This window comes from Limanda limanda, chromosome 4 (assembly GCF_963576545.1).
Source record: "Limanda limanda chromosome 4, fLimLim1.1, whole genome shotgun sequence".
NCBI classification, from domain to species: domain Eukaryota; kingdom Metazoa; phylum Chordata; class Actinopteri; order Pleuronectiformes; family Pleuronectidae; genus Limanda; species Limanda limanda.
Genome location: NC_083639.1, coordinates 12,808,080 through 12,824,682, shown reverse-complemented (window position 1 = coordinate 12,824,682; position 16,603 = coordinate 12,808,080). Strand labels below are relative to the sequence as shown.

Genomic DNA, 16,603 nt, shown 5'->3' with positions numbered 1-16,603 from the left:
TCTCGAAACATACACCTGCCAGACATTACCTCTCTTTTCTCAAATATGAAGCATACAGTGCATTAAAACTGAGCATCAGAACCTCCTGATAAACAAGACAGGTGGATGATCGGTCATTTATCTGTGCGAGCTAAACCATTGTGCAGCATTGGAAGCATCTGTCTGCAGCATATGTGAAGCAGTAAAGGGAGCTTAATAGCTTTCAGTCAGAGCTATTCAGGAGAGTGTGTCGCAGGTGTGGACATCCACCATCACCTGGCAATTAGAGCGACAGGTCTTTTCCAGCATCCCCAGGACCCCAGGTCCACGAGGGCGGATGCATCCTGATCGAATGCTGAGATCTAATTTGTTCTGAACGGCTGTGAACACAGGTAATTGGAAACTTCCAGCCGCTGGTGGAGCAACAGCAAGAATGTTTATGAGTAAAAAGACTTTCGAGATAAAGTCTTGTTTTAGGAACACACATCTGTTTCCCCCAAAAAATATCTCGTATTCCAAAATTCACAACATTCTTATTTGCTCAATTGTTTCCTGCATGATGATATTGTGAATCTGTGGTACTTCAAATCATAAATAATATCCGGTGTGTTTCTTTCCTTTTGATGGAGGCAATGAGCGGAAACATCAGGCTCGCTGCACCAAAGCCTCCGAGCTCTTTACCAATAAATCCGTCATGTATCCAATTTAACCACATCAAAGTCGCACAATGATCATTTGAGGAATCACTGGAGCAGCTGTAACTTTATTTGTCTGCATTTAAGTTGAAATGACACCAGATTTTTAAAACTTCCCCTGTAGAACTGTTCAATAAATTCAATACTTTTTATTCTTCAACTGAGAGTGAGAGATGAATGCCACCACTGTTTACAATGACAGTTTCACCGACTGCGGGCCAGTCCGCATCTTGTACTGAGTGACGCGTGATTGAGTTCACTCGTCACAGTGGATGTGATATCCTTTGCTTATTCCGAGCTCATGGTGCTATTTCAGCTTTGGCTCGGAGCCTCTGAGCCACAGGATGGGCCAACTGGGCGAGATGGTCCTGTGTGGTGCGGCAAAGCTGGAAATGAAGAGTGTGTGGGTGATGTGACTGGATTTGATTATGGAGCTACCGACACCCTGAGGGGAAACGGATAATGGATGAGTGAAAAAATGTTGATTTGTGTGTGTGTGTGTGTGTGTGTGTGTGTGTGTGTGTGTGTCAGTGCACAGCTGGTTCTCCTGGCTGGCTTCATAAGGCTGTGATTGCATTTATGATGGTTGAGGACAATTATTGTTGTGGATTTGAATTCAAACAAATGACTATAACGTTACCTGTATATATATTTTTCTGTCAAGTACCAAAACAAATCTTATCCTTGAAATCCCTTTTAATGTGTTTCTTTTTCGCAGTACCAGGAAGTCATTATGAATCTTTCAAATACCACTTGTCTTTATTTAGAGCCTCTGTGGTTTATAGTAATATTGCAGCTATAATTGGAAAGATTGCCATAAGGCTTTTTACATACATTCATGGTTCAAATGGTGGATTAACAAGTGGGAAAAGCAGGCAACTGATCAGGGTCCACAGATACCAAGTCAGATTTACATATAAGATGGATGAGAGAACATCAACAATTATTTTAAACATTTATATGGATAATAATACAGTGTCAATAACATATGCACCTGAGCAATGGAAGAGGAGTTATGTTTTTCTATACACACTTTTAGTCTTTATAAAGACAAACTTATCATCATACAATCCCTTCAAATAGGTGATTAGATTTGAGCAGCATATCAATGATCATTTTACTAGTTTTAGCAGATGAACAAAAATATGTAATAAGATATCAGACACTTTCAGAAGACACTCAAGATAAGACAGTGTATGCTAACTGCTTGGTCCTATGAATACTGTCCAATACTGTCCAACTTATTCAAATAAATTAGGTAAAAGTAGCCCTGCACTGATTTGTGAGTCAGTCTGAATTCGCCAGCCTGACCACTGACACTGCTGTGCATGTTCACACTTCTCTCACACAGGGAAAAAAATATTCTTAACTGATAATGTTGCTGTGTTACAAGAGGACACTGACAACGCCCGAGCACACAAGACGGTAACAGCTGCACCGAGCAGCAGCAGCAGCAGAAAGTTCTTCACTTCATTAAAAGTAAAGTGAAGAATATCCCACATCTGTTTATATTAGATTGGATTCCCACACATGTTGCTCAGAGCAGTCAGCAGCTCCTCTGGCTGCAGCGTCTCAGCCTCTTCTCTCATGCAGTCAGGTGCATTTTACAAAATGTATGTCAAATGTATGTCTAACATTATTTAATCGAATCACTATCAAGTTATTTTCTTTATTCGCATCAACTCAAAATGACAGACAACTCTTTATTAAATCTGACTCTTAGGTTGAACTTATGTCATGAATTTAAATTAACATCTAATATGTTATTCAATTAAATGAAGTGAGTATTTTAGGCAAATCTAGTTTTGCTATAAAAAAAACTGAGTTTCTATGGTTACAGAGACATACTGTCACAAACTTTCTCAACTTAACCCACTTACATGTGTTCGAACAACATTTTTCATTTTTGCATTATAGAGGGTTGCCAAGCCACTCTTGTCTCTTAAATCTCACTGCAGATGAATAAAATAAAATCAAACTTCATTTATGTTATGCCTTTCATACAAAGTTGCAATACAATGTGCTAAACAGCATAATCAAAATACAGCAAAATCATTGGAAATTTAAAAATCATGCGTTGGTGTAATTCACCTCTTATTAATCAGACAGAACTTTGGATTAATATCTGAATTTAGCTGCTAAAGTGTCAGACGATGAAGTGCTTGTTTGACCTTGATGAGGGCTCACTCGCCTGCAGCCTTTATATCACCAATTTGGGCCACATATTTTCTTTATGTCCTCTCATCATTCATCTAGTTTTGTCCTGTCGTTGATATGCACTTGGTTTTAGTAGCACCCCAGACTAACTCTAGACTTAATCCAAGAGGTTTGGTGGTGTAGAAATACGGGAAAACTAAGCCCGTGTCCATGTATCAAAGCACATAAAAAAAAAAAACTTTATTAGTCGAATAATAAGGCAGCCAATAAAAAAGAAATAACAACGACAGTGATAAATGAGAGGAAGTTATTCAGGGCAAATGAAAGTTTTTTGATACATCATAGCTTTCATAAAACTGTGCTGCATTACCCAGCACTCATCTCGCGTTCTCTTATAAACATATTACCTGCTAGTTTCCCCACTGCTTTCTTTATGTCTCCTCTCCTCTCCTCTCCTCTCCTCCCCCCTCCTCACCTCCCCTCCTCATTCCTCATTAACTCCCCCGTCACCATCCACTTGTTCCTTTCATTTCGTCTCACCAGCGATGCTTTTTCATCCAAGAGATGGGAGGAGTGCCTCCATTCTACAATCAATCCTTCCATAAATGTCCTTGAGAAAAACACCTAGCCTCTTTCTCCTTTTTCTTAAGTGACGAATTATCACTGCTCAATGAAAATCTCTTATTTTCAAAATACCAATATTGCAGCAGTTTTTTTTAATCTTCTCAACAAAGTATTTATTATCAAAAGGAACCTGAATAAAGCTCAGTTAACTGCTTTAGGAAAATCAGCAATAGACACAATAAACTTCCTGAAAGAAGAACTACTCTATTGACCTGCATTCGACGGCACAGGGGAGCCTAATACCATGCAGTGGTTCCTTATTGTTTGTGCTGTATGTATAGAAACCAATAATGAAACTCGGTATATACCTGCAAAACACATTTAGCTAAATGTGTTTTGCTCTGTCTCAGTTGGTCTTTTCTATTCTCACCTACTCACTGACTCTGCAGGTGAAAGATATCCAGTTCACTTCTTCCCCCAGTTGAGTTGTGCTTCGTTGGGTGTGAGCAAGAGGTGAAGCACAGAGCCTGGGCTCTATGTATACAGTATATTCTACACCCACAAACTGTCCTCCTCGAACCGGAGAAAGACGCCCTCGATGTCGACCTTTGACCCTTGATGCACATATCATGCATTCCATTGTCTTCTCCGAATGTACATTTCAAGGGAATACTGTGTTGGAAACAGTATTCAAATGGATGGTATAATGTGGTCCTATTGTTTCTTGGCTGCATGCACAACAGTTTCTATAAGACTCTTCCAGCACCAGCCATGGTTGCTTTACAAGACACGATTTCCAAATAGGCATGTCATGTCCCAGCGATGCATAATAGATACAATACAGTGTGTATAAATACCTCAGTCAAGTAAAAAATGGATGAGCTCCCAAAGTTTTACTTATGAGCCCCTGGCTGCTTTTTAATGCTGACGTACTCTTTCCCAAGTAAAGAATCTCATCAGCAGAATTTGCATGTCTTGAAACGCCTCTTCAGAAAGAACCAGTCATCCCCAGATATTTATCATCCTTTTCTCAGCTCGCACTCAGAGAGCTGAGGAGCCTCCTGCAGGTTAGAGGGAATGAGCTAATTATTGTGGTTTGTGTCAGATCTCAAATAAATATGGTCGGTGTGTCTGTCTTACTGGCGCGTGCTGCTTCTGTCTCCCGGTGCGAGAGTAACTCCGTTACACTCTCGTCTATTTCTGATCTAATCTCCGAGGACTTTATCTCCCTCGCTCTCTCTTTCCAACTCCCTCTCTGACACACTTTTTGTTTTTTCTTCCGCTCTTCTTTTCTTCCATTTGATTGTGTCTTACAACCCGGCTCTCTTGATTTCTCAAATCCCCTTGTGCACAGCGGCGGCATACACACCCAAATCCTGCCTCTGCGGGTCTCAGATCTTTTCATAACCTCATTTACATAAGGGAAGTTGTGTTTCAGGAAGTTAGTTTGAAACCCCTTTAGTGTTGCCTCTCCCTTTGAGATGTATTATGTAACACCTAATGCAAATATGGTGACACATTTCAAATATTTAATGTTGTAGCCGTAGTTGTTATAATGCCCTGGTGAAAAGCTGACTCGCATCCTTACAGGGATGTTCAGACGAACTCTCATCTAATTGAAAAAAACTTTTTTTCATCATCCTAGTGACATTTTGGAGCAGTCTTTTTTCATTTATCTAACATGTCTCTCTTTGCTCTGCAAAAAGCATTGACATCAAATTATCAGAGACTTCTCTCAAGCTTTATTCCTGTTCAGCGGTTTGAATGTTAATATAAAAGGATTTTATTTTACAGTAATTACCATTCCTGCAAACCTGCAAAAATACTCTCCTAAAAACCATCTGCTGAGTGAATAAACTTTCCTTCGACTTTCCATGCAAGTTTTGTTGTATTGTAGAGGAGCGCTTCGTTTTGGTTGAGGTTTGTTTCCACATGTAGGGCAGAGCCGTTGGTGTCTTGGGGCTGGTGTGTGGGAAGGCATATGCTGTTGGGGCTGTTTTTGGTACGGGGTAATAAAGCAGTCACTTTGATGAGGTTTTGTTTCAGCAGACCTAGTTTTTAATACACTCAGGTTGAGCGCCTGCTTGCTGCTGGGTTGGTGTTTGAAGCTTCAGATAATGCAGCATTTCGTCCCCACCCATCTCCTATGTCTATACTGTACAGTGAGCTATATGTATGGCTGAGTCTACATTGTGAGTTGACATAGGGAATAAATTGGTACTTTAATGCACTCTGAATTCTTCATAAAAGCCATTATTTAGAAAAATAGCTGGAGGCTTGTGGAGCAAAAACAAATAAAGGTCAGTCAGTAACACAGGCCTGAAAAATAAAGTAATGTTCACTTCCACAGCACTTTATCATTATTGTGTATATACATTATTATTACAGACATCAGATCTGTTATGCTAATCAGTTTCTATCCACCTGAATACGTACATACTCTTATTCATTCCAATCATTCCCTCTTTGCCTGTGACCAAACTCAGTACTAAAGGCCATCTTGTGCATTTGGAGCCAGAGGATATGGATCCCTGGTGTCATAGTCCCATTGACACATGCGCTCGACCACGCCCATGACCCAGAGGTTAACACTGGGAATAAGGGAGAGATCCTGCCTAACCACAACATTCTGTCTCACAAAGTTACTGTAGCAGTTTATTGTGGAAATGATCTTGATATTTAACTACATCACCATAGCAACATAGTTTGCCCATCCATTATCTTCTGAAGAATTTTAAGTTTCCTCAGCAGTTATCTTTCCAAAGAGATAACACCACCACTCTGAGAAAACCTTGAGGGCCAAACTGCAATATTTCACTACACCTCAAGCTGAAAATGTTGTCCTCCCTTGAGATATAAAGAAAATATACTTTATTCGATTCAGATTGAGACACTTGTTATACCCAAAAGAAAACATGATTTATTGTGAGTGGCAGTTTCAATATTCTCTCCATTAGAAGTAATTAGATTAGATGTGTTCTTTTAGAGATAGAGTGTGTGTACTGCTGGTCACAGTCAAGAACTGGGTAACAGAATCATTGCTGCACAACAAGGATCACATTCTTCAGAAAATCTAATAAAACATTGAAAAAAAGTAAAAAGTACAAATATTTGTTTTACTTTCAATAACTGTGCATGAATCAAAATGTTGTTCTTACAAATTTACATTATTTCTTTTTAGATTTGATCGCTGCAATAAGTGTGGACTGGCAAAAAGCGAATTAAACCGGCTGTGGTCTAAAAATACATGTGTTGACTGAGTGAATGTTGGGAAATAAAGAGCAGCGGCACAGGGATGAAAGCAATTCGAGGCTCCGTTTAACATAAGAGATAATGGAGAGACCATTAAGAGGGATAACGCACAGCCGCCAGATAAACAGGAGGTGGAAATGACAGAGACAGAGAGGAGGCAGTGGCGGGTGACATATTTGGGATGATTAATTTTGGCCCGGAAAAAAGCTGAACTAAATTAGGAAACAGAGCATATTGATATAATTGGTTGAGTGCTTGCATGTTCAGGTGGTAATGTTTGCACATAGAGTCCGCATTGACTAAACACACACAGACACACACCCACACACACAATCTGAAAGATAGAAATGTCAAATGTGCAATTGAGAACATTGCTGTTGTTCTATTGAGTGAGGTAACTAAAATGAACCAGGACACTCAAGTGTTCAACCTCAGTGGCATGACTCATTCCAAAGATGCACATGCAGGTTTGGAGGGATCCGGAATAATGTTCAAATTCTCGAAAGTGGGATATTGACTCCCTGAGTGAATCCCGTACAGCCCACAGCCTCATCTTTTTGCAGCTTTACTTTGTGTCATCCAAGAAATCTTTAATTTGCGTCTCCAGCGTGGTGACATACAGGTGGGTGGCTGGTTTTAAAAATGTCTCTGACATTTACCTGTTTGCTTATAAGTGGGTTTTCAAAAGACCCAAGTCAGGCTTGACAGTCGCTCTTTTTGCTCTCTTCTAATTTGTTTGATGAGAAGTGCCGAGCTGGCAGCTCCGAATATAAAAATATAAGCGAGAAAAGGTCAGCTCTCACACTTTCTTTATTAGAATTAATGTGTAATTTTTAGATGACGCGAGAAAAATAGCAACCAACTCTGCAGTTACTGTTTTCTTTATAAAAGAAAGAGGAAAATCAATCTTCCATGTCCTGTGTTCTGGAGAAACTTCCTGCAAGTACATCAGCTCTCACTCATATGTAGCAGTAATAAATGAAACAGTACAAAGAGAGAATTCTCAAAATAACAATGTCCACTTCAATTAGCAATCATTGTTCTATATGACGTTGTGTCCAAGATGTGGTCTCTTAAAGGGCATTTTTTCCTTGGGTCATTATGATTTCCACATTCTAAGACAAATTGCCATCAACTTAATAATTGCAATACGAAAGTGAAGTTCAGATACTGATGTAGCTTAAATTAAATTAATTTCACCAAGTACTGTCAAATCTCACAGCGACCCTACTTGTTTCAAGACTCACCTCTTCTGCTGAGCCGTGACATTTAGCCTGCAAATGTCAAGGGCAGATGGGATATGGTGTTCCTTACAAGCACATAGAAAAAGCTGCAAATTATCAAATATAAAGATAGCGACACGACACACTGTTGAAAATTGCTTTTTCTTCTCGAAATATCAAAATGAAGTATTCGTACTTTGGGGACAATGTCATATGTTTGAGTTTTTTTGTTTGGTTTGCAAAAACATCAGCTCAGGTGAAGGTTGGTACATCTGAAGGCTAGCACCTCCCTCACATTGTGAAGCTGTACATACAATAGAAGATAATTGTGCTACTTTGAACTTCAAAAAGCAAACAACCTCATACTAGTAGAAAAAGAGCTAGACATGTCAGATTGCAGGTTGTCTGTTATTTACTTTACTTACTGATTGAGTTCAGGGAGTTTTGACAAATCTGGACTTGAGTCTTTATACCTGGCAACATTGTTCTCATAGATTTTGGCTGCACAGCAATCTACAACATTTATGATGTGCAATGTGGCCCGAGATGCTTGCTGACTCACATTAAAACAACAAAAATGGAGCAGAAATAAATTGGGCTTTCTGTGTTATATCTGCTAATTCTACCTTTGAGGGCTGTACTTGTGGGTTGGTGAATGGAAAGGGTCCAACGTTGTATTTGAATAAAGACTTAGTAAATAAAACTGAACAAAGCACCCGTAAAAAATACATTCTTGGTACATTTCTGCTCATAAACTCGACAAACTGAAAGATGCAATTGCAAATCCCATTTGCTCTGCCGGAGCTGTGGCAGTGCAATATTTCTGTTTCAGGGCAACATTACTTTTAAAGTCAATGTGCAAGTCACTGCACTCATTTGTTAATTTAATTGTCCTGCTTTCAAACCAGCAATCCAATCATTCTTTTCAATTTAGATCAAACTCATTCGAAAAACACTTCTGCCTGGAGCCGAGGACACTTCAATCACAAGGATTTCAACAATAACAGAACTTGAGCTAGTGCTGTCTGTAACCTGTAAAATACAATGAAAAATACAAAATCTCACTACTGCATGTTTTTCTATTTTTATTAGTGTCTTGTCTTGTTTTTATGATTGCTATAGAAGAGAGACAGAGAGAGAGTGGAACATGGGACAAGAGAATAGATTAAAATAGATTGAGTCTGATGAAAGAACACGGCTCAAGATGTATGTCAGTAGAAACTGCGGAAGAAAATGAAACAAGAAAAGAAACAGAAAGGAGAATCAGAGAAGCCAGCAGACTTTGGTGTCTTGAATCAGGGCTCTCATGTCACTGAAAAAAAAAACAAACACAGGAAAGGTAATTGTGTTTGTTGCACAGTAGCCCCTGGCAGGTTTTCTGAAAATGTCAAGGATGCATGATGGAAGTGTAACACGCACACACACCAAACACAGGTGTCGGTCAGGAGAACAACAGATTTATTGAAAGCGCATTAAAATATTGTCACAGCCCAGGAAGAGAGAAAGAAAGACTGGGTGGGTAAGTCAAGAGGAAAATACAAGAAAGTCAGAAAGAGAAGAAAATCATATTGGAAGGAATTCACAACCTACACACAACCTCATGTGTGATGTCAGTCAGTCAGACAGAGCCAGAGACAGAACATAATTTACATGTGAGCTGAGCCAAGAATCTGAGAGGCTGGAAAGCTCTTTTGGCGTCGGTTTGCGTTAGCTGAGCTCTCATCCACCATATTTTAAATACTGTCAAATGGTAAAATGGTAAAATGGTAGGATAGACCCATGTACACTTGTTTAAACAATACTGCTTGGGCCAGAATGTTTAAATACAAACTGCACCTTATGAAACAACTTACAGATACTATTTCAGACGGTATTCAATGAAAAGTATGAATGAGTCATATAGTTAAAGTCTTCCCCCTTCAGCGTGTCCTTCTTTTCCTGTATGAGCATGTTTCACAGATTGACAGAGTCTGCAGGGCGAAGTGGGACGGGGCGAAGGAAGAGCAGCTAGTGTGAAAGAGATCGTTGATAATGACCTCTTTGGTTTTTTTCCTCCTCACATTACCCAGCCCTACAATGTTCTACCCCCAGCCTTTCATGGAAATCAATACTGCAGCCATCACTCAAACTTCAGGCTCAGAAGATTCCTCCGAAAGTGATCTGTCATATAGGTCACCTACTGAAATGATGGCTGCTGACAATAACTGTCAGAATTGATAGTAGCTTAAAAATCAGTTTGGGAATTAATGATCATATTCCCTAAACAGAGAAATCCACCTTATCATGTAGAGATCAAATCTGACAGAATAAGCTTATACTTCAGTTGTTTTTTTTGCTTTGGTATAAAAAATGTGAGGTTGAACATGTCATCACAAAGCAGGAGGTGTGGCAGGTTTTTAGAGGCTAGAGAGAGATTCAGTAAACACACAGACATGCTTGTAATCAGGCTGCCATTGTTTGAGAGATGAACAATTTTCTGCACTAATATGTCTCCTATAACCAACTGAGGAGCCAAGTGGGACTATGGATTTAAACATCTGTATCAACAGCGCAACGTCTTCATCATAGCACTGTATTCTAGCTAACCCTTTTCCTTTACTGGACTTTATAAAGGTTACGAGTATAAAACTGTGAAGAAACAATACAAGGGTTGCATTGTGGAATATACAGGACTGGGTATAACAATGTTTGTCTTCATCCTTCATTTTTTTATAAAAACTCTTGTTTGGGTGCACTTGTTAGGGTGAGTCAACAAAATCTTTCTTATTAGTATCTTGTTTTTGTTGCCCTCCAACAAAGTGTAGCACCACCTGTGCACCAATTATTGAGCACAGAGGGAGAATCATCTTGGATGCCATTTAGAAAAACACAAGAACAAGTGCAGTTTCTTGGGGACTTTAATATAAAGTCTCTGCGTACCCATGAAACACATCCTAGCCGAGCCGACCACTGTAAGTGCATGATGGACATCTTTCATATCTCCGGTCCAAACTTTGTTGGGTTCTCCGTTTTATTTTGAAAATTCACTACATGTATCTTGCGTTAATTTGACTTCCTGTGTCATTGTAATCACATGCTTACACCTGTGTGTGCACCCTGCCTGTAAACTTCCCATGTGCTCCCTTGTGTCCAACAAACTGCCCGGCGACCCAGAGCCTCCACTGCCCAGCTAGTCCGAACCCCCACTAGGACGTTATTGTGTGCAATTCTAATAACCAATATCATTTTCTTTATTTGAAAAGGCATCTTACTTTAACCCCAACTATGACATTTCCTTGAAACAAAATATCCCTGAAACTAAACATTCAATGACTGTAAGCTGACTTCAGAACAAAACTACTATTATAGACCGATGTTCTCTGTGTAAAGACAGGGTTTTTGTTCCTCCTTTTGTGCTGAATGTAGGATTGCACCTAAGTTAAATTTCCATCTATTAGTGATTTATTTTTTCCCGAGCAACTTGCGAGGTGTCATGCAAGCCTTTGATGGTATGTGCCATGGTGAAAAATCTCTGGAAGAGAGAGAGAGGGGGCTCCACAGTCACTTCAAAGAGTCAAGCTTTGCATGTTTCATGTGAATCTGTGATCAGTGGAGGGAAGGTTGGAGGTTGACAGAGGAAGAAAAATAAATGTAATGCGACAAAAACACAACCTATTAACTTCGTCCTAAATGGTGGAACGAGCTGCCCAATGACATCAGGACAACAGAAAGTCTATGCATGTTCCACCGCAGACTAAAGACACATGTCTTTCGACTATACCTTGGATAAAAGAGTATATATATATTTTTAAAAATTAAATAATAGTAGCACTTAGGAGCACTGAAATGGCACTTACATACAGCACTTTGTAGTTTGGCTTTCTTGAAGAAAATTGTACTTTACCCTCCCCACCCTGGTTAAATGCACTTATTATAAGTCGCTTTGGATAAAAGCAGCAGCTAAATGAAATATATTAATGTTATAATATAGTTACACAATCTTAAACCAGAGTTCTGTGAATATAACAAAATAAAAGTCTGAAAAAGAATCTTAAACAGCTCTGGTGCGTTCAGCATGAAGGCAAGAATTTGATCTTTGAGATTGCGTTTGAACTGTGCAACATATGTATGGACTAAAGTCAAAGTGAAAATTAAATTATTGAGTTTCAAAGTGCAATCACTCCAGGATTTTCTTGGTCTCCTCAGGTCTCTATGATAGTGAAATGTCATCATGTCTAACAATTGTTTCTCTCTTTATTTCCCAGAAAACTGCTGGATAAAGACACATTTTCCAAGTCAGATCCATGTGAGTATGTTGTAGAGGCTGCATGTGTCCTAGTCTGTGCTCTTCTGTCATCTCTCGTCATCTCTCGCCTGATGCTGAACGTTTTTTTCGTTTTTTGTGGATTTTTGTTTTTCTGGCCATGTTGCGCTGCGATTTGGGAAATCTATGTTTTGCTCAGAGGGCTGTGCATGTTTGTTCACTCAACTGAGGCCCTTACACTGATTTCCCATTTGCAATCTTCCTGCTATTCTCTGATCTCTCTCGCTCACTACCCTCTCATTTTCAGATTTTCTGGCAATTCTTTCTCTTTTTTGTAAAACTTTATCTCTGTGTTTCCTGTATTTTTTCACAGTATGCGTGCTCTATACTCAAGGTGTGGAAACCAAACAGTGGAGAGAGGTGAGTGCCCTCTACACGTGCACGCGCACACACACACCCGCACACAGCTACAACGAACACATGGTGAGCACAGCCAGAACTTAATTGGATGTCCTTTCATCTTTTTTTATGCTGTTGCAACTGTGTGAGTGTGAGTGTGTGTGTGTGTGTGTGTGTGTGTGTGTGTGTGTGTGTGTGTGTGTGTGTGTGTGTGTGTGTGTGTGTGTGTGTGTGTGTGTGTGTGTGTTTGTGTGTGTGTGTGTGTGCGTGTGTGTGTGAATGTGTGTGTGTGAATGTATGTGTGTATGGCTGAGCCTCTATTAAGACAAATTTTCACTGCGAACATGCAGTTGTTGGCTTTAAGACTTCATTAAAGCTGTTCAACTATCAGTTGTCTGGAAATGCCAGGAAATATTCACTAATTAGAGACTTCAACCAACAAAGGAAACCCCCCACAGTGTAATGATCAATACCTAGGCTTTTTGGAGCCTAAACGGCTCACAGGGGAGGCAATCCACCAGCTCTTACTGTGCCTTGTTTGGTTTAGTCCATGAAGTCGAAAACTGTCCATGTTCTCTGTCAATAATCTGACCATACTGTTGGTTCATCCATTAGATTTCTCTGAAGGTAAAATAAGCCTTAAATGATTTCATGGGACTTAAGGAACTAATTAAAATACTATAATAGAAGAAATCTATATCGTTTCTTAACATTAATGTCTTTTCCAACTGTGAGTAGTCGTTAAAACAACTTAAAGTGGGTTGGGAGTTAGGGGTTAGGTTTTTAATTAGTTAACATGCCCCCCCTTGTGCCTTTTTATATGACAGGAGACATATTTTGAGAGAAATAAGTATTCAACCTCATGGCTGAGTTTCTCCACCTTAGGGGAACCTTCACACATATGCAAATGCAGGTGAATAATGCAGGTCAAAGTTCACCAAAGCTGAACTTCATGCAGAGCCGATTTGCCTCGCCACAGGTAGGGAATGTTTTATTCGCCTCCTTGCTCGCACAGATTACACGTGAACAGGAGGTGAAGGGTAGCAAATGTTGGTGGGGGGACGGGAAGCGGGGGTAGGGCCATATCAGCATATTGATGTCTATGAAATGAGGAAGGAATGTGTAGTTACATTTAAGCCAAACTTTTCATGACTGACCTTTTGAATATGTAATTTTGAATTAAAATGAACAAATCTTTCCCCATGAGTCATTGCAAATGTGGTCAAACAAGGCACATAATGAAAACCTTTACTCAACCTTCACCTTTAAAGAATACTATTGACGAAAAGACTGTTTTTCTTATTGTCAACAAACTCTTTTATAGACCAAAACCAACCTCTATTATAGAAAAGCCACTTGTAGGTCCCACGATGTAGAATGTGAGACTTCCACGTCTAATTTGGCTCTAAGGCCGGTCTAAGAGATAAATGGATGCCGCGGAAGCATCAAAGCGGTCAATGAAACACAGAAACAAATGCCCACAGCTCGTATTCAGAGACGGAGCTTTTAAAAGAGCCATCATAGAATTGCCCTCCGGGGACAAATCAAGTTATTTTGAATTGAATTGAATCAGCGCTCGTTTGATGTGACAGTCACCACCCACAGCCATGTCCCCAGCACAGCCTCAGTGTTAGATCTCTTGGTTTGTGTAGTCTGCATTTTACTTGATTTTAGTGTCCATGTGGGTGATTGTGTGGATAACTGGAGCTTTGAATACAAACACAAACACAGTCATATGAACACAAACATTTGAAACATCAAACAAGATTCAACACAAACTAGAAAATATCTCACTCTGGGGCTGTGCTGGGGAAATGCATATACTCTGTACATATGCATGAGTAGATGCAGCTTCCCATAACAGAATGGAGACATATCTGGTGTCAGCCCTTATTTTTGGTGCAAAATGTCAGTGCAGGAGAGTCGCCACACATGTTATTTTTAAAGACCTGGTTCACTTTGAATGTGTAGTTGATCATAACTTAATGTAAATCATTATATAGTCATAGTTATATAGATGACCCTCATCTGTTACTTGTGTGTCATTACTACAAAACAGATGACTATGTGGGCTTATATTAAAATGTATCAGAGGGACCACAGTGACTCTGTTGTGATTGGGTTTGTGAGAAACTGTGCATATGTGTATGCGCCTCCTGCCTAGGCGTATGCATATGTAAAGATGATGGTATATATATATAAATACCACTATATATTATGACACCCAATGGTGTGAAGGCAGGCTGTTATTCAAATCAGCATAATGAGTGTCTCACATTTATTCTAAAGCCAATTTTCAATAATTTCCCGCCATATCGACAGATTTCCTTCTAACAAATCATTTAAACTGTCCTCCTCCATCATATTGTTGAGGGGGGATGGATATTGATCTGGCTCCAGGTGACACTGTGGGAGCAGGCCATGCAAAGCCGAGCAGGTGACTCACCAGGGACCTTGAGATTTCAAACAATTTCTTGACAGGAGCACTTAGCACTGCGGTCACGCCTGGGTCACATTAGATGCTGTTTTCCACTTCCTGCCCTTTTTTTGTTGTGGAGGCCATCTTGTCTGTCATGAATGTGTGTAGTTCGTTTTTTTGTCTTTTTTATAATCTGTGTAAGATCATAAACCTTAGTCATAAGTGTGCTCTTCCTCTCCTTGTTATGTGCGCTCACTCTCCCCTGTAAAGTAAAGTGCTGTTTTTCTTCACTTGGTTGGAAAATACTTTGAGGCTGATTTTATGCTTGTGTTGCTTGGATGTTTACTTTCTTTTTTCTAGAAGCCATTTTCCTCCAGTTCTCTAAGTGTGAAAGCTGTTGCATAACCACAGTAAAGTGCCGAAAACATGTGTCAGTCTTTTGTTCTTGTACTTGAACAACTTTTCTCAGCGTCATGTTTAATACTTGATTTCTATATCAGGAAATAACCCACAGTAAAGACTAGGGTGAAAGGGATATAGGGAATTTAACAGGAACTATGTAATTACTGAAATTCCTTGCCATCTTAAACTGGTGCTTTGTAATATGTAATGGACAGAAACTGATTAAAAAATCCTCAACACTCACCATTTTAATTAAAAAGAGTAGCACTAATGAAACCAGGGGAGAAATCGTAACAAAGCCCTGTAATCTTGGAAGTCGGTTACAGCTAATTATTAGCCCGCTTAAAAATAGTAGAGTACAATTTTATCTATATTACCCAATTTCACAATTCACAAGTTTGCCTCAAGGAACTTAATCTTTAGAGCCTTACAACATTGTCCGTCTCCACACCCTCAAATGAGACGAGGTAAAATAACCAAAAGATACAGATTAAGTTTGTAACTGTAGGTTGGTGTAAGAAACATTTGGCAGTCACATCTCAGCATTGAGGATTTTTGTGTGAAGTCCACACCAAATAACAAGTGTGAAGTCCAGGCCAACGGACTAAAAAAAGAATAAGTCATGGTCTGGATCAAAATGAACCATGTTTCAGTTCATTTGCAGTATGAAAGTTTGGACTTTCTGACCAATTGCAGGAAGTCGAGACAGCATCAAACAATAAAAGAAGAAAACAAAATTACCCAGACTCACAGGATCGCCTGTAATCTGACCTCCGACGATAAATGTTTGAACGCAGAGATCGTTCATTTGGTGCATTCCCAAGTGTCTAGTACACTTGGGAGTGTCTCAACACCATAATCCTATCAGAGTGGCAACTTTCTCCATTCAAATAGAAAACAAGTTGACAATGTGCAGACGGCAAAAAAACAACAGTGTTGACAACAGTTGACAATAGTCTTTAGTCTTTTCCCCAAATTTGAATGAGAACTGATCAAATGTATCAAAGACATGAACCCTGGTTTTTAAGACCTTGATCCAGACTTTCTTTCATGGGTCCGTCATTCACCGAGCTGTGTATCAGATAACATTATAATTTGATATCAAATCATAATGTGAGGGATTATTATGGCCTCAGAGCCCAACGCTGGTCCTGGGGACTTAAAACAGACCTCATTCATTTCACCTCCATCTTTAATTGCAGCACAAAGCCGTAGCTCACAGCCAAGGTAAATTTAAAAAAAATACATTTAGGAAAACTGCCACATGACT

At 39.5% G+C, this 16,603-nt stretch overlaps 1 protein-coding gene across 2 annotated transcripts in view; it reads left to right on the top strand.

The window, feature by feature from the left end:
- cpne5b (copine Vb) overlaps window positions 1-16,603 on the top strand; it is a 102,974-nt gene that overhangs the window by 10,333 nt on the left and 76,038 nt on the right. For both annotated transcript variants that reach the window (XM_061069734.1, XM_061069733.1), the window contains exons 2-3: window positions 12,115-12,155; window positions 12,487-12,533. In XM_061069734.1, the coding sequence (XP_060925717.1) occupies window positions 12,115-12,155; window positions 12,487-12,533 (88 nt within the window). The remainder of the gene's footprint in view (window positions 1-12,114; window positions 12,156-12,486; window positions 12,534-16,603) is intronic.